A 26319-nucleotide genomic window follows, 5' to 3' on the forward strand; every position below is an offset into this window, starting at 1 on the left:
CGGCTGCATAGGATATGAGCCGCATGGAGGAGTTGGTTAAAGAATTTAGGATTGCTAGCTGTGAGGCAATCTTGTCTTGAGCCCCAGCAGCTGAAGGATCCTGAACCACTTCACCTAGTTCCTTGAGAATATCTCTTTGGAGTCTGGTGAAATGACAAAGGTAGTTCAGTGAACGCATAGCAAAGGTCGCTGAAGATAACATCCGCTTGCCATACCTATCCATGGTCCTAGAATCTTTGTTAGGAGGATGGACAGGCACTGAAGGATCCGCAAGTTCCTTCTTGGCGGCCGCCGCCACCACCATAGCATCCACAGAGACGCCCTTAGAAAGAAACTGCTTGTTTGAAGGGGCCGTAATAAATTTGGATGGTCTCCTGGGGACAGGTTCCACAGAATCTGGAGCTGCCCACGCCTTCCGAGCCACTACCTGCATAAGTGGGTCGAAAGGCGGAGACACCCAAGAGGTGGAGGGTCGGGATCCAAAAGCCTCCAGGTATACCGACTCATCCTCGGAGGGGTCAATGGAAGGCCAGTTCCCCCTCTGTTTGAGGAGTTCAAGGATGTCTGAAAAGGAGACATCCTCAGAGGGGACCGTGGGAACCCTCCGACTCATCTAAGTCGGTATCAGATGTTGTAGACTCAGGAGTCTGTGTGTTTCCTCTTACACGTCCTCTTCCGAGGGGGTTCCCCTGCGGGATCAGGAGAAACCTCGGAAGAGGAAGTTATTCCCAATGGGGAAACCTGGGGCGATGGATCCCTGGGCCTGAGAGCAAGAGGCTGGCAAGAGACATCAACAGGCACCGAAGAGGGAGGAGCTAAAGGAATGGACCGTTGACCTGGCTCAGGTGCCAGGACACTCCTCATCACCTCAAAGGCTCCTCTCCCAGGGAGACCAGAATATTCCCGTTCTGAAGAAATAGGAATTCCCGGCTCCACTGAGAGAAAAGGCTCCGAGGCCGATGTCTGTGCCGAACTTACCAAAGCCGAAGCCCCGAGAGGGAGAGCGGGGTCGGACAAGGGTCCGATGCCACTAGCCCCCTCGGAGCCGACAAGGGAAACTCGACGACCGGATCCCTCCAAGGAAGGTCTCATGGAGGAGATCGGAGCCGAAGACGACAGAGCCGAAAGGGGATGTATCGGCTCCGGCGCCGACACGGTCGCTGTTCCGAGAAGCTCCGGCTCCGAACTCTGGAGGAGAGTCAGAGGAGGAAGTTCAAGGGGAAGAGCAATAGCCAAAGTCTGCTGAGACGGGCTATGGAGCATTTGGGCTAGTGCCTGTGACTTCAACAGCCTGCTTACCACCCTCTCTAAATCGTGGTCAGACAGCCTGGAAGATCTCGAAGTTCGGCTCCGATTACTCCGTTCCGACAAAAGAGGAGACCTTGGAGCCGAGTGGATCGACTCCAAAGAAGGGGACCGAGATCTCTTCTTGGACGAAGCCATCGGAGCCGACGTCCTCTGGGTTCCAGATGGAGCCGAAGGCTTCTCAGCTCTGATACTGGATAACACGTCGGCTCCAGCCGGAGCCGACAAGGCAAATGTAGATTGGGTGTCGGAGCCAGTAGGAACCGACACTACCACATCGGAGGTAGAAAGATCGGCTCCAGTCGGAGCCACCGGGGAAGGCTTGACAACTGTAGCCTGAACCTTAGGTGGCTTTGAAGGTTTACTCGACCCAGTCTTAGTGGATGAACCTTCTGGCTTTAATAAGCCACGGAGGATTAACTTGTTCCTCCTCTCCTGCAGGACTCTCTGGCTAAAGGAATGACATATGGCACAGGGAGTCCTGCAGGTGTAAAGGCCCCAGGCAGTAAACACAAGAAGTGTGACCGTCTGTCAGAGACATTTTCTGACAGCACGAGTCACACTTCTTGAAGCCTGAGACCTTTCCTTCCCTAGACATAGTCTAAGTAGAAAACACACACACACACACTAAACAGTCACACTATTAATCCCAAAAACACACACACAGATAGGGATTAAGAGAAAGAGGCCTAGGCCTAACTGAAATTATAAACTTAGCAATTTAACTAGAAAGTTTAAATAAAGGGGAAATAGGGTGGGCTGTAGAAAAACTACACACTATCTGACTATTTAATAGAGAAAGGGAGAGAAAAACCCTGACTAAGTTGTTTGAAAATTCAAACTCACCTGAGCTGGCAAAAAAAGAGACCTCTTCGCAAAGCGGCAAACGAGATCTGGGGTAGTCTCGCCTTGCATCATGGGATATAGGGCTGCCTCGAGCTGGTAAAAGGAGTTCTCAAGCTAAGCAAGTGCCGAGTCAGAGCCGAGGATCGGCTCCGAACCCATCCAGCAAGAATGAAGGCGAGATTGACAACTTAACATGAGATTAAATGAGCAAAACGAATATAATAAAGGGCAAAGCAAGAGACTTAAACCTCAACACGGATATAAATAGGACATGCTGGAGGGACAGATTCATCACCCAGAGACTCCCTACACTATGGAACAGAATCCCAGTCCATGTGAGGCAGAGCCCCTCACTGACTCTGTTCAAGAGAAATCTTGACGAGTGGATGGGAGATCGTAGGTTTACCCCGGGAATCATCTCTGTATCACTGCTGGACAGAGGCACAGCAAACTAATGGGTATAGTATTCTCATCCTAAGGGGTGATGAAAGCCACACACACTCTGGCTAGGCTTATAAATGCCCTAGGGCAGATAGCCTAGTATGAACCTATGAACCTATGAAAAAGGGCACATTAAGCATAAATATCGCAAGGCGAATACATGCTTTTTGGCAAATTACTGTGTTTTGGCATAAACTATTATTTGTAATGATTAAAGCTATTCAGGGCATAACTAGAGTTATTCAAAGTATCTTAGAGTGTGTAAAAGTGCTTACAGTGTATGTTTATTGCTGTGCATTTATGCCAAAGAGTTTACTGTGTGAAAAGTGCAGCTATTTTGTGATGTGCAGTCAAAATACAGTCATTTCAAAAAGTTTCTTGTGCTGGGTGTGTCTATTCGCAAAGTGCCACCATTACAGAGTGTTTCTTACACTGTACTGCATTATGTGGCAAAGTACAGCCATTTTGGGAAAATTTCAGTGTGCTGTGTACTGTTTATTCACAAAGTGCAGTTCCTTTGAAATGTTTCTTACTCTGAGCTTCTCCTGCCCAGATTATTCGCACAGTGAAGTTATTTTGAAATGTTTTTTTTACACTGGTAAGAGGTCATTTCCTATAATACAGTGATTTCAAGAGTATTATTGTGCCCAGGAAACTTTTTCGCAAAGTTCAGCTATTCAGAGGCTTGTCGTGCTATTGGGCGTAGTTACAAGTACTGGCATAAATTTTTGTACATGTGTGTGCATTCGTGCATACTTGCAAAAGCCTTCACTGGTATGTGTTAATATGCCACAGGCATTTCACAGACCAGGTCCACTTGTATTTGATCAGAAAATTACAGAGAATTGGAGAATATTTGAGCAGGAGTAAGATATTTTTATACAAGCAACTTATTCTGACAAAGATGCAGGCACTAGGGCATTCATTTTGCTAAACCTAGCTGGGTCAGAGGCCTTTGAAAGAGAGCATTCATTTGTGTATACACCAGCAGTATATGAAGAAGGGGAAAACTGTCATATTGCTGCACAGGCTGAATCAAGGGAATACCGAATGATTGAAATGCAAATTCAGAGAAATGTGCAACCCCAGACAAATGTTACATTAGAAAAGCATTTTTTTTACAAAAGATATCAAAAGCCAGGAGAAACTTTTGCAGCTTATATTACTGACCTCTAGTAATAGAGGCTACCAACAGCATGAATTAGATGCAACATGACAAGGGGTTCTATCTAATAGCAAAGCCCAGGCCAAACTTTATTTCTCTCATCAAGACACAGAGGCCAAGAGTTCAAGGGTGTCACAAGGAGACACTCTGACAATAAGCATTACCTTCTGAAAGGATGTTAGCTCTGTGAATTTTTTTAAAAAACACGTATGTCTTTACATATGATGATAGAAAAAAATATTTTAGGTGAGGTTCTAAATTTTGTTTTAAGAACAAGACGTCTGAGAAAAATGTGCTACAAATGTGTTCAAAAGAAACCAAGCATTACTGATAGAATATGAACTCACCCTTGTAGACATTGTAATATGTGTCAGTTTATTGAAATTACTGATAGATTTGAGCGTCCTGAGACTAAGCAGGTTTAAAAATTCAATTTCTTTGCAAATTGTAAGAGTTGCAATCTTGTTTATTTAACTAGCTGCACTGTTTGCAAAAGTTTTTATGTCGGTAAAACTAATAGCGCTTTAAAAGACCGTGTATGTGAACAAATCTATGATGTCTCTAGAAAAGATAAAATGAATGTACTATCAGAACATATTTTAGCTGCTGAAAGTACCCATAAGTTTAAGTTTATTGTGCTACAACTTTTTAATGTTAGCATTAGAGGTTGTGATGTCAGTATTAAAACAGAATGCATTGAAACTAAATGGATTTTAGAATTACAAGGTGACAGAGGGGTAGGTCTAAATGACTATGTTCCTTTAAGACCACTACTCAAGTCTTGTGACCTTAAGAGGTAGACCTGAAACTGTGTGTATTTAAGCAGCATTTTATATCTGTTCTATTAGATCTGAAGAAGCACCTGAATAGGTGTGAAAGCACTTGTCTTTCTCTTGGATGTTTTTAGCATTTTTATGCTGTTTTGTTTACCATTTTTTATGCTGGTCTATTAAACTTTGGAACTGCAACTTTATTGGATTCAGCCGTGCTGACTGGTTATTCTTCTATTTGGATTGTTTGGCTTGTGTTTAACCAGTCTTCATCTGCCTGCCTTGGTTTGCCTTTCTTGCAAGTGATAAAAGCATAGTTTCAGCAGGCCCCAGAGCAAATGTAGACAGTAAGCAACACGTAGCTAGCAGAAGCAGGCCTGAATATATGGCAGCTGTAACTCCTGTGGGTGTGGCAGGTAAAACCCGTAGTCTTCCAACAAGTTCAAGACTAGATCAGGAAAAAGGGCATGCTCAGTGCAGTACAAGGTTGTGTTAGCAAAACCCAAATCAAGCTTTATTGTTAACTGTCACAATTGTGCTGCCAGTCATGAGTCTAAAAGAGAAAAATGTGTAGCATTTGGTTAGGAATGCCATAAATGTAAAAAATGGAACCATTTTCAAATGTTTTGCAAACCAAGTAAACCTCACACAGTTATAAAGAAGGGTCACTTAAAAAAGCAAGTTGATCATATAGACAGCTGCAACCCTACTTTCTATGTAGATGGTGCATCAGTAATTGGTGAAAAGAGTGATACAGTGGATTTACTGGCAAAGAATGAAGTGTTTTGTACTGTCCAGATCAATGGTAAATCCACCGAGCTCAAAGTAGACACTGGTTCAAAGTGTAATTTTAGGTCAGCAGACACATTTGCTAAAGTGAGAACTGGTCAACAACTTAATGTGGCCAGTTGTACGAAACGTGTTGCTTATGGAGGTGAAGAAATTCAAACCGAAGGCTCAGTAGTGCTCTCATCTTATCTGGTTAGGAAAGGTTACAGCTTACTATTTTATGTAGTCAGAAAACCTGTGCAGTCATTATTGGGTCTCAGAGACAGTTTGAAAATGAATCTGCTTTCCTTTACCAAAGAAGCTCATCATATAAGTACATATCCCAGTTTCAGTTTCACTGATGTTATTTTTTCGGACTATGCTGATGTTTTTGATGACAAGTTAGGCAAAGTTCCAGTTGTATTCTATGAAGTTAGACCCAGAGGTCAGTTCAGTGATCAGACCAGCAAGAAAAGTTCTGATAGCTATGCAGAATAAAGTCAAAGCTCAGCTGGATAAAATGGTGCAGCAAGGTATAATTGGTCCAGTTACAGAATCTACTGAATGGGTGCCATCCATGGTAGCAACTCACAAAAAAGGCTCAAACAAAATGAGAACATTCATTGACCCAAGAGATTTGAACAAAGCATTAAAGAGACTGCATCATCCTATGCGTACAGTTGAGGAAGTTGCAGCCCTAATAACAAATGGCACTGTTTTTTCTGTCTTGAATGCAAAAAGTTAATTTTGGCAAGTGATGCTTGATCACAAATCTTCACTACTGACTACATTTAGTACCCCATTTGGAAGATAAAGATTCCACAGGATGCCATTTGGAATAAATTCTGCAAGTGAAGTCTTTCAGCGTGCAATGCAGCAAATATTTTCAGGTTATCCTTGTGCCATAATAGTAGATGATTTATTGGTAGGAGGCAAGGGTGAAGCAGAGCATGAGAGAAATCTTAGGAAAATTCTAGACAGAGCACATGAAGTGAACCTGAAGCTCAATTCTCTAAAGTGCAAATTCAGACTACCAGAAGTTACATAAGTAGGTCATTTACTTACTAGCACTGGCTTGAGACCAGACTCGTCCAAGCAAGCAGCCATTCTTGAAACACCAAGCACTGGATAATGTTCAGGTTCTACAACATTTTCTTGGTATGGTCAACTATTTAGGCAAGTTTATACCACACTTCAGTGAGATGACAGCACCTTTGAGAGAGCTGACATGCAAAAATGTTATATTGTCTTGGTTGGAACAGCACTAGAGAGCACTTGAAGATCTTAAGCAGAAAATTGCCACCCCACCTACATTAAGATACTATGATGTCAATAAACCAGTAACTCTTTCCTGTGATGCTTCAAAATTTGGTATTGGTGCATTTATTCTTCAGGAGAGCAGACCAGTAGCCTATGCATCTAGAACTCTTAACCAAACTGAAATGCAATATGCTCAAATTGAGAAAGAACTTTTGACAATACTATTTATATGTTCAGAGTTTTATGATTATATTTATGGTTGAGATATTCAAATTGAAACTCTTCATCAATCTCTAGCTACTATTTTAAAGAAGCCTATGCATTCAGCTCCAGCAAAATTACAAAGAATGATACTCAAATAGCAAAAGAACAACTTCAAAAGGGTCTATCCAAAAGGCAAACTTCTTTACCTGGCTGATACCTTATCCAGATTGTCCAGAAATACAACAGAACAGCTTAACAAAGAGAACTTTGGATGCTATGGAAGTGCATAATTTTTCTACCACAAGACTTGATGAGCTGAGAGATCATACAAAGACTGATGCAGTTTTGCAAAAGCTCAACCACTTCATTAATACTGGATGGCTGTCAAAGCAATCTAGTGTAGCGCCTGAAGTGCAAACTTATTTTCCTTACAAAGATGAGATGTTGATGGAAGATTGCATTATTTTCAAAGGTCCTAACTCTGTTCATCCTGCTTCCTTACAACATGAATATATCCAGATTTTGCACTGTGGTCATCCAGGTTCTGAATCTACCAAAAGAAGGGTGAGAGGACTAAGACATTGATAAAGTACTTTCTTCTTGTTCAGCATGCATATAGTACTAAACTGCATTTGCAAAAAGAACCTTTTCAGCTAAGTCAAGTTCCTGAGCTATTTTGGTGAACAGTAGCCAATGATATATTTGAGTGGAACAATCAGCATTACTTAGTTTTGGTAGACTCTTATTCCAACTGGTTTGAGATCAATTTACTACCTAACCTAACATCCAGTGCTGTTATCACCAAGTTGAAACTTCATTTCTCAATCCACGGAAGTTCACAGAAGCTTATCTCTGACAACGGTACCCAATTTACCAGTCAGTTGTTTCAGAAATTTGCAAAAAAGTGGGACTTTCTACATGTTACTAGTAGTCCAGAATACAGTTAACCAGAACTCATGCAACCAGAGCTCTCAAGCAACATAAAAAAAAAAAATCAAAGAAATACAGTACAATTTTCATGTGTTGCACTTTCTGTTCCCCCTTGCAGAAACATTACTTATGTTTTTAGAGTTGAAAAGGAAGATAGGAATACATTCCCTCTCTCGCCAACCTACGAACAAATCAAACTAAATAAATAGTACAGGGTACAGTATTAGTCAGGCCTATTTTTAATAGTAACTCTCAAGCAACCAGAAACTACAGTTATCCAGCACCTAACAATCCCCCGTGGGTGCCGGTTAATCAAGAGTTTACTGCACCCAGAGTCAAATGGACTAGCTGAACGTGCAGTACAGAGTGCAAAGCAATTACTAGAGAAGTCAAAGCATGATAATACCGATGTCTTTTTGAATTTACTCAATCTCAGAAACATACCCTGTGACAATATAACTTGCTCACCTGCTCAGAGACTTCTATCTAGGCAGACCAGAACAACCTTGCCTATCAGTTCCAGTTGGTTGAGGTCTAAAGCTAAAAACAGCAGAGCAATCAAAGCCCAACTATTCAGAAAGCATTCTTTCCAGAAGTCCATCTATGATAAATCGAGCAAATTTCTTAATCTATTGAAAGGAGGAGAGACAGTGAGGATACAAACGGCGAAAGGTTTTGACCAGATTGGTCAAGTAACAAGTATATGTGCCGAGTCAAGATCTTACTTCATGAAATCTGAGGGTGTGGAGTACAGGAGAAATCGCAGACATCTTCTTCCTGTATCAGAATCGCTATTGCAGCATTGCTCCTGTGATACAGACTCTAGATCTCAGAGCAATTCAGATAATGTTCCCACTGCAGACCTTGCCGTAACTCCTACTTCTGTTCCTGATGATGTTCCTGATGTCCCCCAAAGTTGAACATACAGCAGAGACTGGGCCAGTTGCTAGACCTAATTCTAATTTCTACGTCACATGATTTGGTCGTATTTCTAACCTATTGTGAAATACACAGCAACCTGGACATAATTGTCTATATGTATTTAGTTCTGTATAATTGCATGTCAAATAATTATTTGGCATCAGCTGCATGACAATCAATGTTGTCAATAATGCAGAACTCATTTCTCAAAGAGGGAGGATGTAGAAAAGTGTGTGTGTTGTACCTTTAAGAAGAATTTCCAAACACAGCATGTCAATATAAATAGCAAGGAAGTGCTAGCTTCAGTGCCATTTTGAGAGTGCAGCCAGAGTGAGAACATGTATGTGTGATAGTTAGTTTATAAGTTAAAGTTACTAAGCCTCATTTCTGATGTGTCTGTACATAATAAAGCTGCTGGAACAGAACCCACAAATGGTTTGTCTGTTTTATCCTGACCAGATGAGCGATAAAGGTGGTTTGGTATTATTCCATTTGAAGGGGTATTTTAGAGCTACACAGTTAAGGCTCCTATACATAGCACAAGCAGAAACCACAATTCCAAGTGGAAAGGGATGGTAATGATGAAACATGGGGAAAGCTCAAGAAACAAGGAGAGACTGGGATTTTGGATGCAGATCCATACAGGGGGTAACAATAACCATACAGAATATTATATTCATAAAGTAGGAAAAAGTATTTTAACAACTAAGCCAACAAAGGAATGGAGAAAGGAGATTCTGCTGATAGGGATGACTGCAATTAGGGATACAAACAATTGGTAAGAGGGGGCTGAAATTTGCTGGAGAAAACTGGCAAAAGAAGCAAGGTATTGGGAACAAAGAAACAGAGAGTGAAAGGTAATAGAATGGGAAGAGGCCAAGAATTTCTTTGGACTGCAGGTTAGAGACTGCCTTCCCTATCATGGATTGATATCAAAGTATAGGGAAACAGGAGGAACCCTAAGCAAAAGACCAACAGTGGTAGACGTTTTAGTAGAATCTAGAACAGAAGCTGCTGTTAAAAAAGGAATAGTTAGTACAGCATACAAAATATTGCATGACAACTATAAAAATTAATCAGAGGAGGGTAGAAGGGATTGAGAGGAGAGACTGGATAGCAATTCACAAAGAAACAATGGGGGATATATGTGTGCCTCCCAAATATACATCTAGAAGATTTAGAATTTTTGCTTGGAAGTGTTTAAGTAGACTCCAAAGAATTTTTCCTCATGTAGACAGCAAATGTTGGAGGTATGATATGGAAGAAAGAGGTAATTGGGAACATAATTCCTGAGAGTATAATGAGTTGGCATACTTTAAAAATTCCCTGCAGACATATCAGAAATAGTGGTCGAGCAAACTGGTATAACTAAGGAAATTATTTTTTTTAGTTGTGATAAAGAATCAGAATTGCTTACACCTAGTAAGGCCGTGAGTCTAATTATGGTGGCTGACAAAAACAGCAATTACTAGAAAATGGAAATCAAAGTCTAAACGAAGTAGCAAATATAGTAACAGAGATAAAACAACTAGAAATTGAATATTTAGAAAAAGGTAGGAATAAATTACATAGAAAAAAATGGGAATTGTGGGAACAATATATGCAGTGGAGGAATGAGGTTTAAAAGGAGGCAGGATTTGAATGCGCTATGTAATGTTTGACTGACAATAACTGGATAGATTAGAAGTCATACCTAATGTTTGCAACTAAAATTATGTCAATATGGTTTGTTTTCATTTATATAAATGTGTGATTGCCTCGGTCATAAGTGATAATTTAATAAAGATGTTTCTTGTTTAACAAATATTCCAATCCAAGACCCATATCTTTAAATGAAGAGGGGTACCTCAAAGTCAAATTTCTGAAAGAAGAGACATCTAAGCACATGGAGAAACGAGATGGCTCAGTGGTTAAGATATCTGCCTCCAAAATCTGTGGTTCATTCCTGATGCTTGATCAATGTCTGTGTGAAATCTGCACGTCTGTAGCTTTTTCAGGATTTCTTTGTATTATGTCCCAAAAATATACTGATTAATTGGCTACTCTAAAGCATTTAACATTGACCTTGTGGCTTGCTTTATGGCTGAAAAGGGTCCATGGTGACTAGTTCACTAACCTAGCAAAGAAATGAATAAAATGAATTAAAATCATGACTTGGAAATTCTGTGCTACAGTGCTTTCTTAATTGTTTCACTACATCTCTTTAAAAAGCAAATCAAATACTATGTGCAGTACTGTTGTGTAGAGTACCTGTGTTTTATATTCTCCAGCAAGTTCTTTTTGTTGCTTCTCCTGCAGTGTTAGCTCTTTTATTTCTACTTCACAGGATGCTGTGCGATCTTCCAATCCAGTTAATGAAGCCTGTTTTAAAGAAAAAGTATTGTTGTCAGCTTGATGAAAACTTGCATCATTTCAATGCATAAAATGAACAAACTTTACTTTTTTAGCCAGCAGCTTTTAAGAAATCATTAAAATGTCCAGTGAGTAATTTGGAAGGGGAAAAAATCACTGCTTAAACTCATATTTTTAATTCAAAAAGTTTGACAGTTTTGAATAATGCTGCTTGACATAAACACAATGCATAACTGGAACCTACATTTTAGAGATAAGATGCCATAAGTGGGAATGTTGTTAATCTTCTTAGAGCCTGCATGCCACATATTAAAGGATTAAAAATCGTGTTAATAACATAAATACCACAATCAGATAATCAGCAACATTATCTTTCCCTTTGATGTTTATTCCTTGAAAAATTCTCCTTCCCTTTTACATGCTGATATTTGGACGCACAGTCATCTATAGTATACAACAGAATGTAACTTGTCCCTCATGTCTTTTGCTTTCCCAGAATCCCTAATTAAACTGCAGGAGATCAAGAGGCTGGAGAGGTAAATAAGAACGGGAGACAGGGGACCCAACAGGGTGGCAACATGTGCAAACAGTTATCAGGATTATGCGGAGATGGTACAAGGGAAGAAAGGCTAGGGTGGAATGGAGTCTGAGGACACCTGCAAAAGCCAGGGAGGTGAGTATTGGGGAAATGGGAACAAGAGAGAATGTAAAAATGATAGGGATAAACAGTAAAAGGCTGGCATGAAAGGTTGTTTTTTTTATGGTAAGCGATCCAATCCAATACAAGGAGGGTTAATCTGAGAAAGAAAGACAGGTTGTGAGTGGTGGTGATGGTGTAGGTGGTAGGAAGAAGGACATTAGGAAAATGATATGGAAAACTAACAGAAATGAGATAATGACTGAGGAGTCAGCAAACAGGAGACACCAAGGAAGTAACGGGAGAGGCCAAAATCAAAGCAGGTTGGAAGTGCAGGATGATAGGACAAAGAGTGGAATGGAACAAGATGGACTAGAACCTACCAATAAAGAAATTCACAGAGGCAGAAGCTCAACCACTACAGTACTTTATTGCACAGTAGACACCGGTTCTCCACCACTGACCTAGGTTTCATCCAAAAGACTTCTTCAGAGTGTGTTGAACCAGGTATTTAAACACAATCAATTAACAAACTACACTAATTAACAACAAGCAATTAAAAAGTGACACTTGTTAAAAACATGATTGATGAAATCAATACTACCCCACCATTTAAAACTACCATATAAAATGATGGCTGTGTAAACTAACTACTTTAATAGTATCTATGAAAATATACGAAAATATGTATATACACATATACGTACACATAATAATAAATACAGTTATAATAAATCCTTTCACTAATAAAACTTCTTAGAATCCTAGTGTTACCAAAATAAATATATATGTGTGTATTTATGATTGTGTATAAATCATGTTAATAAATACATACCATAACTATAATAAAGACCAAGTAGAAAAGGAAGGTGCCAGCTGAACTGATAACCAAATTAGAAGCACCCAGTCAACAACGAAGGAACACAAAATCGAAGGTTTAATTGGGCATAAACAAAATTTGGTTGGTGTACTGTGGTTCATTTTGTTTATGCCCAATTAAACCTTCGATTTTGTGTTCCTTCGTTGTTGACTGGGTGCTTCTAATTTGGTTATAACTATAATAAAGCAATTGTATCTAATGATGCAACATATCTAAAAAAGATACACATATTGAAAACATTATTATGTATATAACCTAATGTGAAAAACGAATGAAGCCACCAGCATAGGTCTTTTTTGCAGGGTTCTGGGATGATGATCTTGTGTGACAGTGGTAGATCTTGCATGGACCACTGGGAAAAAAGCAGCCATTGAAGAACTCTCATGTGTAAGCACGCTAGAGGTACCAAAATAATTGCAGCCGCCACTGTGCTCAGAACCTGCAAAACAGTTTTTGCCTGAACTTTTCTTTTGTAAAAAAGATTCTTGATTTGGTGATGAAGGGACTGAATACTTTCGGGGGTAAGTTTGGCCAACATTTTTCTTCAGTCTAATTCTGTGCCTAAGAATATAAGATGCTGTGAAGGCAACAAGGCAAATTTTTTGAAGTTTACTGTAATGCCTAGTTGGGAGCACAGATGAAGGGTTTTCATCCCTTGCTTTTATTAGTAGGTGCTTGGTGGTGGCACGGTTAGGAGCCAGTTGTCTAGGTATGGAAACACACGGAATCCTAGACACCTCAAGTGAACCGTAACCACTGTCATGCATTTGTTGAACACTCTGGGGGCTGTAGTGAGGCCAAAGTGCAGAGCTCCAAACTGGTAATGACTGGCTCCCAGCTGAAAGCGCAAATGTCTCCTGGATTGCACGTCCATTTCTATGTGGTAGTACACATCCTGGAGATCTATCGAGCACATCCAATCCTCTTTCCCCAGAAAGGGAAGTATCGACTGCAGTGTCATCATCCAGAACTTTGATTTCTTGATGGACTTGTTTAGTCTGCTGAGATCCAGAATGGGCCTCCAGTCCCCTGTCTTTTTTGGAACTAAAAAGAACCTTGAGTAAGTTCCGGATCCACTTTGGTCCACGGGGACATTTTGGATAACTTTTTTTCTAGCAACTTTTGTACCTCTAGAACTGCATAATCCCTTTCACTGGGTGGAACATCTGGGACTGATTGTTTTTCGGATGGGGAAGAGAAAAGGGGTATGCAATAACCTCTGGATATGATCGTTTGTACCCATTTGTCCTGTGTAATTTCGAACCAGGGGTTTGGGTACAATGACAAGTGACCCCTGACTGCCTCCAGAGATGAACAGATGGGCCTCCTCTCAGGAGCACTAAAAAGGTTTGGCAAGGAAGGAGTCCCTGTCACCCTGGTTCTGCGGACCCTCTCTGCTGTGAGATCGGCATCTTCCATTGTTGCTTCCCCTTCTGCTCCTAGAGGAAGAATCACCATGAGCATCAGGAAAAACTCTTTGGGACTTGTGTGGGACTTGTGGAACCACATCTTTCCCCCCTTCTGATCTTTGGGATAAAGTCTAGCGGGAAGGGAAAAACGGACTCCCATGGCAGAGTCTTTCCCTTCTGTTCAGACCTGGTCAAGGTCTCTCTAACTTTGGGGCTGAACAAGGATGAGCCATCGAAGGGGGCGTTAATGAAGGATGACTTTAAGGGTTCAGCAAAATTACATAAGTGCATCCAGGAATGTTTCCTTAAGAAAATTCCTGTACCCACTGCCCTGCTCGCTCCATCGGCTGTGTAAGAAATCAGTCACATGGAGGAGTTTACCATGGTGTTTAAAGTGGAGAGCTGTGAGGAAGCCTTATCTGAATCCCCTGCAGCTACTGTACCTTGAAGGGTATCTCCTAGCTCTTTTAGGAGATCCCTCTGCAGTCTCGTAAAATGGGTTAGGTAATTCAGCAATCTAAGTGTAAATGCCACTGAAGAAAAAGTATCCTTACCATATCTGTCCATCGTTCGAGACTGCTCGGTGGATGAACAGATGAAGAAGTCTCTGACGGTTCCTTCTTTGTAGCCACCGCCACCACCATAGCATCTACTGGGACGCCCTTGCTGAGAAAATCTTTTTCTTCAGGTGCTGTAATGAATTTGTTTGGCCTCCTCGGAACAGGTTCCACTGACTCTGGAGAGCCCCACGCCTTCTGATTAATTACATTCATCAACTGATCAAAAGGTGGAGTCACCCAAGAGGTGGAGGGCTGAGACCCAAAAGCTTCCAGGTACACTGACTCATCCTCAGAAGGACTGGAGTGCTTCCAGCCATCCCTCTGCTTAAGAATCTCCAGGATGTCTGCAAAGGAGACATCTTCAGAGGTGGACCATGGGGACCCTTCTGACTCATCCAAATTGGTGTCTGAGATGATAGACTCATCCGAGGAGTCTATGTGCTTCCTCTTGCACAATCTCTTCTGAGGGGCCTCCTCAGAGGGGTACTCTGGGGAATTTTCAGAAGAGACAGTCTCACCCACAGGGTCTTCCTGGGGCTTAGGGTCCCTGCACTTGGGGGGAAGCGATGGTGCTGAGACCGAAACAGGCACTTTTGAGGGAAGAGTACTTGAACCCAAGAGTGGAGTGGTCTGAGGTGACAGCACTCTCTCCATCAGCTAAAAGCCCCCTCACCCGGCTCCAAAGAACCAAAAGACCAACCTTGAAGTAGAGCGGTTGGCTCTGAAGCCGATGTTGGCGCAGAGCTCAACCGCGCAGAAGCCCCGAGAGGTAGAATCAGCTTGGACACCTGTCCAATCCAAGTCTCCTCCCCAGACCCGATGGGACAGCGTCGGTTCCTAGACTCCTCGAATTTCAATGGAACCGAGTAAATTGGAGATGTCGGAACCGACAATCCTGTTGGAGGTCTTGGTGCTAACAGTTCCACAGGAATCGGGTCCAAATGCTCCTGCTCCGAAACCCCAGGTTGGGTCAGAGGAGGAACCGAAGAGGGAGAAGAGGTCTTTGTCTGCTCCGATTCCTTCTGGGTCAGAGTCGACAGAATTATAGCCAACGCCAGTGTCTGATGGAGTCTCCTCACCACTCGCTCCACATCATCATCTGATAAACTTCTGGAGGATCAGGAGGTTATGGATGGAGATCTTGCCCTTTGTAGGATTGGAGATTTTAGAATCGGAGTTACCGGCTCCAATACCGGGGACCAGCACTGAAACTGATACTCATTCGGCTCCAGAACTAAAACTGGAGTCAATGAGGAAGACTTTTCGGAACCAAGAGCCCTTTGGTCTGAGCCAGATTGTATTAACATTTTTTTAGGCATCTCCAAAGATGGAGCAGAGGTCGAAGTTCTTTTGCCCAACTTCTCCGATTTAGAAGAAGAAGAAGGGAATTTGTCAGGTTTAGATTTAGTGCTCTGAGTCCCATCTTGAGCCTCTGTAAGAGGGGTTTTCAGTAAGCCTCTTACAATCAATTTGTTCCTGCACTCCAGCAACACTCTGAAGCTAAAAGAATGACAAAAGGAGCAGGATTCTTATAGGTTCATAGGTTCATACTAGGCTATCTGCCCGAGGGCATTTATAAGCCTAGCCCATTGTTTTGTGGCTTACGCCACCCCTTTAGTATGGGGAACTATACCCATTATTTTGTTGTGCCTCTGTCGAGCAGCGACACTGAGGTAATTCCTGGGGTATATCTGCGATCTCCCATCCATTGGTCAAGATTTCTCTTGAACAAGGCCAGCGAGGTGCTCTGCCTCACATGTACCGGGATTTTGTTCCACAGCATAGGGAGTCTTTGGGTGATGAATCTATCCCTCCAGCACGTCCTATTAATAGCCGTGTCGAGGTTTAAGTCTCCCGCCCTTGTGGCTCTGATGGATCTAGATTTTTTGAGGTGAAGCATATTCATCAAATCTGGGTTTGACATGGCCTTGTATGTTAGGCAAAGGTCACCTCTGAGCAAGCAGCGACTGAATAGAGCTGGAGTTCTTTCAGTCGGGCAGCATAGGACAGATTTTTGAGACCCTTTATCCTTCTGGTGAGGAACTTTTGTGGCCTCTCCAGCTGCTGCAAGTGTCGGGTCAGATACATTCCGAATGGGGCATTGTACTCAATCATTGGTCTGATGAGTGATGAGTAAAGGGAGACTATGACCTCCCTTGATCTAGATGAGAATCCCTTCATGATAAGGTGGGCAATGTAGAAGGACTTCCTAACTACTTTAGCTACATGGGTGTCAAATGACAGACTACTATCAACCTGGGTCCCCAGGTCCCTGATAACTTCTTCTGTGCTCAGTGGATTGCCACCTATTTGGTAGCTAGGGGTAACCTTGTTTTTCCCGAAGGGTATGACTATGCATTTTTGGCATTTAACTTTAGGCCGTGGCTCTGGCACCAGTTATCCGTTTCTGTGAGACCCTTCTGAAGGATATCTGTGTCAGATGTGTTTTCTACTATGGCGCCCAGTTTGCAGTCATCTGCAAACTTTGTCAGCCATAACCCTCCTGTGTTTGCTTGTACTTCTCCAAAGTAGGTGCCAAACAAGAGTGGGCCCAGGACTGAGCCCTGTGGGACACCACTTGTGACAGGCCTTGAGTCTGACATGGCGCCAGCAACTCTGACCCTGTGGGTTCTGTCACTCAGCCAGTTTGCAACCCATCTTGTGATGTATGGGTTAACATTTAAGCTGATGAGTTTTTCAATGATACCCGAGTGGGGTATTGTATCGAAGGCCTTAGCCAGATCGAGGTAGGCTGTATGGACTGCCTTTCCCTCATCAATGGCTTTGGTGACTGTTTCAAAAGTCAACCAAGTTTAAAAGGCATGATCTGCCTTTGACAAAGCCAAACTGGGTTGGATCCAAAGTCTGCAAATTCCCTATGTCTTTATTTATGAGGTCCATTATGATTCTCTCCATGGCTTTGCAGATAAGGCTTGTCAAGCTAATGGGCGGTAATTTCCAGGGTCTGTGGAGGCACCGCCTTTGTGAAGTGGGACCACAGTTGCAGTGCGCCACTCCTGGGTGCGTATCCAGAGGTAAGACTTTGATTAAACAGCTGTCCTAGCTGTGGGTTTAATTCCTCATTGAGTTCATGGAGCACACAGCCGGGGACACCATCGGGTCCCATGGATGCTGTGTTTTTGCTTTGGAGAGCAGTTCTCACTTGGGCGCTGGAGATGTTTGGGGGCTGCACTCATTTGGTATAGATATCTCTCCTTTTGGGGAGGGGAGAAGTTTGCACTGAACCTGTCAGCCAGTATGTTGGCAATGTCTGTAGGATCAGTAATCTTCACATCATTTTGAACTAGTTCTGAGCATATCTGGGAGTTTCCTCCTAGGTTTCTAACATAGCTAAAGAAGGCCTTATGATTGTCTTTTGAGTCTTTAGCTATTTTTCTCTTGAAATTTGCTTTGGATGATTTTATGAGAGCTCTTACTTTTTTACTTATAGTGATCAAGGGTGTCTTACCTTTTAAGGATTTTGCTCTATCTTGTAGTAGCTTCCTCCTTTTGTTGTAGAGTTTGTTTATGGCTGGGGTCCACCAGACTGGACGCTTGCCTTTGGTACAAAGAGTCTTTGTTTTGCTTGGGATTGCCTTATCCATGCAGTCCTGCAGGTGCTGGTAGAAGGCGTTTGTAAGTGATTCAGCGGCTTGAGTATTGTTTTCCGGGCCTGAAAGGAGACCACACTAGTCTTTAGAAGTGAGAAGTCGGCTTATGAGAAGTTCCTTACTGTGGTCTTTTTATTTCAGGTGGGGTGGGATGAGGACCTCCAGCGAGATTAGTTTGTGATCTGATCTCACCAGTGAGGGGTATACTTCGGTGTTGAACATTGTGCTCCCATGTTCGTGATGATGAGATCAAGTATGTTATCTCCTCTTGTGGGGATGGTGACTAGTTGTTCCATGGCATTTGAGTTTATGAATTCCAGGAACTTTTGGGCTAGGGTGTTTGGGCTTGAGTAGTGTTCCCAGTCTATATTAGGGTAATTGAAGTCACCTAGTATGATGGTGTTTGGTGATACATTTATCCCTCTAGTGTTTTCAGGAAGGCCATGTGAGTTTCCTGAGTTTGTGAGGGTGGCCTGTAACATGCTACAATTTGCAGAGCAGTCTTGCCTATGGTTAATTGCACCTGGATGGTCTCCGATGCATCGTGCGTTGCCACCAGTCTTGAGGTGTGGGTGTCCTTGATGAATATGGATACCCCCTCCTTTCTTGGTATTGTCCGGATTTTGGGGCGGGCATGATATGAGGTAAAACCTGATAGCTGGGGTGCTCTCAGGAGCCTTGAACCAGGTTTCTGTCACACAACAGACATCGATGTTCTCCATACTGAGAAGGGCCTCGAGTGCGTGCATTTTGAGATTTAGACTTCTGGCATTGAGCAGCATTACCCTTAGTTTTTTCCTTTTTTGTGTTCTAGGGTGGTAGGTTTAGAATTTGAGCCTTGCCTAAAAAGGCACTATGGGGTGGCAAGAGCCTTTGCCAATATCCGGAATCCCAGGGTGACAGGTGCAAGCCGTCCCTTGAAGCAGCGTGGCTTGTCCAGCATGTCATCCCAGGCAGACAGATACTGGATCCCCTTTGAATGACACCAGTGTTTAAGCCAATTGTTAAAGCTGATCATCTTATCTCTGTATTGTGGCATCATTCTTGGTGAAGGTAGGATACTGCTCAAGGTCAGGGTCATACCTGCCTGGGCTACATAATCAGAGAGCTCCTCAATGTCTCTTTTCATGTAGTCCAAGGAGGTACGTCTCAGGTCGTTTACACCAGCGTGGACAATGACTGAGTCATATTTGTACCTGCTGTTGAGAGACCTGAGTGCTTGCGTTATGTGGCGGATTCTAGCGCCCAACAGGCAGCTTACTGTGACCTTCTCCTTACTCAGTCTGGTGAGCGGGACATCAGTGTGTCTGACTATGGAGTCACCAATGACTAGTGTGTCTGGCATTGTGTTTGGCCTTAAGGGCTGTGACTGTTTGACACTCTGACTGTGAGGTCTATGTGTTGCGGGTGTTGTGTTCTGAGGTGGTGGTTGTTTGGGTGTCTGCTTTGGTGGCCTCTGCTGTTTTGGTAGATTTTTGATCAGAGCCTCCGAGTATGTCTTTGTGTGTTTATGAGGTGCTGAAGGTGGAGGGCACCCAGGCAGTAAACGCAATTGGTGTGCCCGTCTGACAGGGACATTTCTGGCTGCATTTGTCACACTTTTTGAAACCTAATGGTTTCGGTTCCTTAGAATCCTTAGACATATTGAAGCTACACAAAAAAAAATAACTCTAAGGAGTAGCTTAATAAGAGTTTTTCAACACCCAGAAGATAGGACTAGCAATACAAAGTTAACAATATTTAATTAAGATCGACAAGCTACAGTGAAAAAATAAACTCTCAGCAGTAACCTGTTAATCAGAAAGGAAACTTAACAATACTATTTACATATATTTTTATTTATTTATTTTTTAATAAGGGGAAGAAATCTTCTAATTTAAATGGACTTCTGTTAAAAACAAGAAAGGGAGCAGTCCTCTAATTTAAATGGACTCTCCAACAAACAACAACAGGAAAAATAAGAAAGGGATATTTATTTTTTAATAAGGGGAAGAAATCTTCTAATTTAAATGGACTTCTGTTAAAAACAAGAAAGGGAGCAGTCCTCTAATTTAAATGGACTCTCCAACAAACAACAACAGGAAAAATAAGAAAGGGAAGGGGAATGGCCCACTAAGTTAAACAGGCCATCAGGAGCCCTCTAACTTAAATGAGCTACCTATTAAGGATACAACAATCTCTCTAGGGATAGGTTTAAATGACAATAATACAACAGGCTTAAGAACGACAACGACCAAAAAACAAAAACAGAAAAAAAACAGCCAAATAGCGGACTGATAACCCTGCTAGGCACTAACTGTAAAATGTTATGAAATAACTCTAAATTGTAGAAAAGGAAGAAATATAAATAAGAAAAATTTCACTTAGCCAGGAGCCAGTGTTGAAGTCACTCGATCTGCTTGAGCGGCCAATGAGATCTGGTTAATCTTTCCTGAGCATCATGGAATAGGGTACAGCCTCGAACCAGTGGAAGCTCTCGAGCTTTTGAATTAGGCCGAGTCGGAACCAATGCTCGGTTCCGAACCCAACCAGTATAGAAAGAAAGTGAGATAGGACAACATAACATAATATTTTAAAAAGATTTTTAATGTTTATTTGAGTTTAAAGTGTAAACTATAAAGCCTTATGGTAGTTCTTCAAATTTCTGGGTCATGTCTGTTTATACATGTTATCTGAGTGACCACTAACTACAAACAAAAGACAGCATATATGCTATTTCCGGTGAAAGAAGGATGAAGGGCTCCTGGGATGAAGATCTGCATTACTTTACTGAAGAGTGGAGGGGTTTTGGTATGTATTACATTTGATTTTATTTTCAGACTTTTATGATATGGATGGCCTCTTCCTGACCAAACTATAGTAACCAAATTAAATCTCATGAAAGTCTACAGCCTTTATCCGAGCATCATTTAACAAATCTAAGATCTTGACAAAAGCAAATTTTTTCAGCTGAATGCCAAAACAAGAGGTATAACTGAAACACCTGAGCTGGCATGCTAAGCTGGCAATAGCTACACTACAATATACCACAATACATCTGCCAACTTCTGTGAGTACTCTGTCCAAGATGACTATAGAGGATAACCATAAATGACTCACAGATTGCAGCATAACAGAGTATGCTGCTAAACAGCCTTGCTTAAGCATGGCAGGTAAATGGAAGTATTATATATCTTGACGAAGGGATACTACATGCTAAAGTATTTATTTACTTGTTTATTTTAACACCAGGACAACTGGACCACAGAAGGCCCTTTTTCAGTCTTGACCTGTTTGCAAATAAACAGTATGCATGCATAAATTCATGCAAACAATACATGTCTGAGTATTAGGCAAAGACCTTGTAACAGCAAAAAGAAAAGTTAAAACAAAACACAATCCTGTTTTTCACTTATAAACATTGACAATACCTGACAACTGACCTAACAAAATTAAGTAAAGTGAAGTAATATCAGCTGTACATTTGTATTCGGCTTTAGCTTGAAGTAAATATTTAAAGTTTTAACCTGAATTTTGATGTTTATTCCATTAAACAATGAAGGAACAGAATTACAAGTTATAGGAACTGCTAAAGAGGAGATGTTTAACGTATAATGTACCTTAAGACAAAAGCACCATAGTTAAAAACGACACTGAGACTAGAAGACCTCTGTATGCTCCCAGAGGGGTGTAACTTTAAGTCCCTTTAATATAATATCCTAATGCGCATGTTAAGTCCTATGGCTTGTAGATATGACCTCTCAAAAGTCATGTTATGAGGTACACCACACGTCATTCCTGTAAAAACCCTTTGGATTACAGTAACAACACTATTCTAAACACTAGCCTAAAAATATTATAGCTCATAAATGCATAATTATTAATGAAAATCTGTATTACAAAAATACTATATACATAGCTACATTTCATTCCATTGCATTTTTTTTTGTCTCGTCACATTAAGTCAAATGCTTCTAATTTTACAAAAATGATGTTCTTACCATAACAGTTCATGACGAGTAGATCCATCCTCAATAGCAACAGAATTAATGCTGGTAGGCAACAGGCAGTTTGGCATCTAAAGCTATTAGTCCTTCCCCTAATACACAATGTTCTGTAACTGGACCTTCCCCTCCTGAAAAATGCTTTGCCAGACAAACTGTCAATATAAAAACAGTCATCTCCTGACCTGTAGCTAGGAATGTGGCAAAGGGGGCAGAATAATGAATGTTGATTGAACAGAAGAGTAGTATCAAAATTCATTTAAAGAGTGTGTGTGTGTGTGTGTGTGTGTGTGTGTGTGTGTGTGTGTGTGTGTGTGTGTGTGTGTGTGTGTGTGCGTTTTAGTGGCTGACTGGCTCTGTAACTGTACCAAGAAGAGAAAGTTGTGTAAGCAAACGTACCATAACAGTAGATGTTCTAATAAATCACTGTTGCAGTGGCCTAAGCTATTTAAGTCCTACCCAATTGCCACCAGTCAGCCAGCTTTTCAAAGCTAAAGAGTGCCCCCTACATGATCTGTCAGGAGCTCAAGAGGAGATTCATATATTTTTTCTGAGGTAGACAGCAAATGCTGGAGGTGTGGTGGAGAAGAAAGAGGTAATTGGGAACATATATTCTGGGAGTGTAATGAACTGGCAGACTCTAAAGATTCCCTGCAGACTAATCTGTCGGAGATACTGGGTGGGCAAATTGGTGTAACTAAGAAAATGATTTTATTGAGCTATGATACAGAATCAGAATTGCCTAGATATACTAAGGCCTTGCTGAGTCTAACTATGCTGGCTAGCAAAAAAAACAACTCCTAGAAATACAGAAATCAAAGTCTAAACCAAGAAGTAGTGAATACAGTAACATAGATAAAACAACTGGAACTGGGAGCTTTATAAAAGGGTAGGCACAAATTACATAAAAAATTGGAATTGTGGGAATAATACATGCAGAGGAGGAATGAGGTTTAAAAGAAGGCAGTATTCAAATGATAGTACAGTAGATGTTAGAGTGTATTCACTGTTGCAGTCATCACTTGTGGGTTATCCCTGCTGGGTAGCCCCAGCCAGCCTGAATACCAGAGTAAAGGATTTCCCTCCTGGGTCAGCTGTTCAGGGACTGTGGCTGACATCAGGCCATCAGGGCTATAAAGGGTGACAGCTGACCCCATTATATCAGTTTCTCTTGCCCCCCCCAATAGTCAGGAGCCCCAAAATGGATATAGAAAAATGGGGGAAGGTGGGACAGTTAATACATTGAAACATCTACATTTATGGTAAGTGTGCACAACAGTACCATGTTCGTCGTGTTTCACTGTTGCAGTTATCACTTGTGGGAAGATTCCCAAAGCTGAAGAAGTGGGTGGAGGCATGTTATATAGGTTATGTGGATGCTAGCGTGCCCTGCAGAATTGCAGATGCAAATCCTGCCCTGGTTTTGGAGAATGTAGGCAGCTAGTAGTGCTTAGTGAAAGTCTGGATAGATGTCCATGTAGCAGCCTCCAGGATATCCTTGGAAGGAACCCCTCTCAGGAAGGCTGTGGAAGTAGAGGCTGCTCTGTGACCTGATGGATTTGGGAGGACTCTTTCCATGGAAGGCATAGCAGAAATGTATGCAATGAGAGATCCATTTGGAAATGGTCTGCTTGGTAATGGGTTTCTCCTCTGTCCCAGAGGCGAATGAAATCAGGAGCTGGTCAGTTTTTCTAACTGATTTGGTCCTGTCAAGGTAAAATCTTAGTTGTCTGTGTACATCCAGGCTATGCAGAATTCTTTCTCCTTTATTGGTAGGCTTTGGGAAGAAGGTACGTAGGTGAATGGTCTGGTTGAGGGTTATCTCAGACACCACCTTAGGCATAAAGGCGGGGTTGGTTTTTAGATAGACCCTGTCTGCTTGAAAGATGATGAAGGGCTCAGTGGCCATTAGGGCCTGGAGCTCAGATACCCTCCTGGCAGAAGTGATGGTTAGTAATAGAGCAGCTTTCCATGAGAGGTACATGAGATCTGCTGAGGATGCTGGCTTAAAAGGGGGTAGAGTCAACTTTTCCAAAATAAAGTTAAGATCCCAAGCTGGTGCAGGAGGGCTTTTAGGCAGCCTGATGTGAGCTACACCTCTGAGGAACTGATTTAAGAGTTGCTGAGAGAACAAGAGCTGCTCGCCTGGACATAGGCTGAGATAGCTGAAGCATGAGCCTTGATAGAGGAGTAAGACAACCCCTTTTCTAGAAGCTCTGCCAGGTAGTCCAGAACCAGTAGTAAAGTGGCATTGGCGCTGTCTGCGCCTCTGCTTCTGCACCAGCAGGTGAACCTTTTCCATTTTGCAGAATAAGATTTTCTGGTGCTGGCTCTATGGGCCTCCTTAATGATGTCTAACACTTGTTTGCTGAGGGCTGAACTGTTCTCCACTTTTGAGGAATCAACCATGTGGTTAACTTGAGAGTGGCCAAGTCTGGGTGCAGTAGCTTCCCTCTCTGTTGTGTGAGAAATTCTATGGAGGGGGGTATAAGGAAGGGAGGGCATCTGGCCAGACTGAGCAGCATGGGGTACCAGTGCTGCATCAGCCAGTCTAGGGTAATTAGGATGGCCCTTGGCCCTTCCTCTCTGATCTTGATCGGCACCCTGGGAATCAGAGGCAGTGGTGGGAAAGCGTACACAAACAGGCTGCCCAATGAAAGGAGAGAGCGTCCAATCTCCAAGCTTCTGGGTGAAACTGTCTTGAGCAAAATTTTTTTAACTGGTGGTTCTAGTAGCTTACAAAAAGGTCTATGTCTGGTTTCCCCCAGATTTGACTGATCTGAAGGAAGGTCTTCCTGTGCAACTGCCACTCGTGTGGATTCAGGAGCTGTCTGCTTTATTGGTCTGCCAGGGTGTTTTGTTTCCCTGGAAGGTATTGTGCTATCAGGTGCAGTCCCAGATTTGAGGCTGACTGCCAGATTTTCATAGCTAAGCAACAGAGGTGGTAAGAATGGGTTCCCCCTTGCTTGTTGAAGCACCAAATGACAGTTGTGTTGTCTGTCTTGATTAAAAGGACTCCTGGGGACAGATGTTCTTGGAAGGTTAGAATTGCTCTGTGCACTGCTAGCATTTCTTTCAGGTTGATATGGAGACCCTGAACCTTCTGTTCCCTAAATACCTGAGTTCAAAGTGTTCCTTTGTGCTCCCCCAGGCAATGTCTGAGGTGTCTGTGGTTATGGTTTGGTCATGTGTCTGAAGGACAAAGGGGAAACCCTTGTTTACGTTGCAAGCCTCAGCCCAGCATAGGAACTCCTTTCCAGAAAGGAATGAGGGGGAGTTGGTGTTTTAGTGACTGGGATTCTTGGCACCAGAGATTCCTTAGGTACCATTGCAATTTTCGCATGTGTAGCCTGGCAAGGAGTACCAGCAGGATGCAGAAGGCCATGTATCCCAGGTTTGCAGGATTTTTTTGGCAGTGAGGTGGGTTTTGTATGCCAGCTGGGTGAAGTAAGACTGTAGGAAGGCCTGCTTTTGAGGGGGAGGAAGGCCATTTGTGCTGAGGTGTGTAGAAGGGTGCCCAGGAAGGTAATCCTTCAAGTGGACTGTAGATGAGACTTTTCCCAGTTGATGGTGAATCCCAGAGAAATTAGTAGGGTTTGCACAAAGGAGAGGTCCTGCAGGAGTTTTTCCTTGGTGTCTGCCTGTAAGAGGCAGTCGTCAAGATAGGGATAAGTGTGTATGCCCTTCTGTCTGCAAAATGTAATGACTGGAGCCAGGCACTTGGTTAAGTGGACAGTGGATAAGCCAAAAGGCAGAGGAGAAAACTGAAAGTGTTGGGACCCTGCTCTGAACCTTAGGTAACTCCTGCAGGACTGTCTGATAGGGATATGCAGGTAGGCATCCTTCAGATTTAGGGTCACTAGCTAGGCTTGTGGCAGGAGCATAGATAGTAGTTTTTGCGAGTCAGCATCTTGAATGTGGGAACCAGGAAGGACATATTCAGGGTGGAGAGGTCTAGGATAAGGTGCCAAGTGCCTTTTTTTCTGGGAACTAGGAACAGTCTGGAATAAAATCCTTTTCTGGTATGTTCCTTTGGTACAGGTACTAAAGCAACCTGGGCATGAAGCTTTCTGATCTAATGAATAGCTTCTGTCCTCTGATTTGCAGGGATGTCTGGGCAACCTGACCTTTTTGATTTCTCTTTGAAATAGAATCTGTACCTGCTGGTAATAATTTTTAGGACCCATAGATCTGAGGTGATAGCCTGCCTGTTTTTTAGGAAGAGGGAAAGTCTTCCTCCTAGTCTTCTGGGTGACCTGAGGGGCAGAGGGGAGGGG

General features: G+C 42.4%; 1 protein-coding gene across 2 annotated transcripts in view; it reads right to left on the minus strand.

Moving 5' to 3' along the window:
- ODF2L (outer dense fiber of sperm tails 2 like) overlaps positions 1-26319 on the minus strand; it is a 2421058-nt gene that overhangs the window by 839925 nt on the left and 1554814 nt on the right. For both annotated transcript variants that reach the window (XM_044086028.1, XM_044086027.1), the window contains one exon: positions 10861-10971. In XM_044086028.1, coding sequence (XP_043941963.1) covers positions 10861-10971 — 111 coding nt within the window. The remainder of the gene's footprint in view (positions 1-10860; positions 10972-26319) is intronic.

Source organism: Protopterus annectens, chromosome 10.part0 (genome assembly GCF_019279795.1).
Source record: "Protopterus annectens isolate FY-2018-M chromosome 10.part0, PAN1.0, whole genome shotgun sequence".
NCBI lineage: Eukaryota > Metazoa > Chordata > Ceratodontiformes > Protopteridae > Protopterus > Protopterus annectens.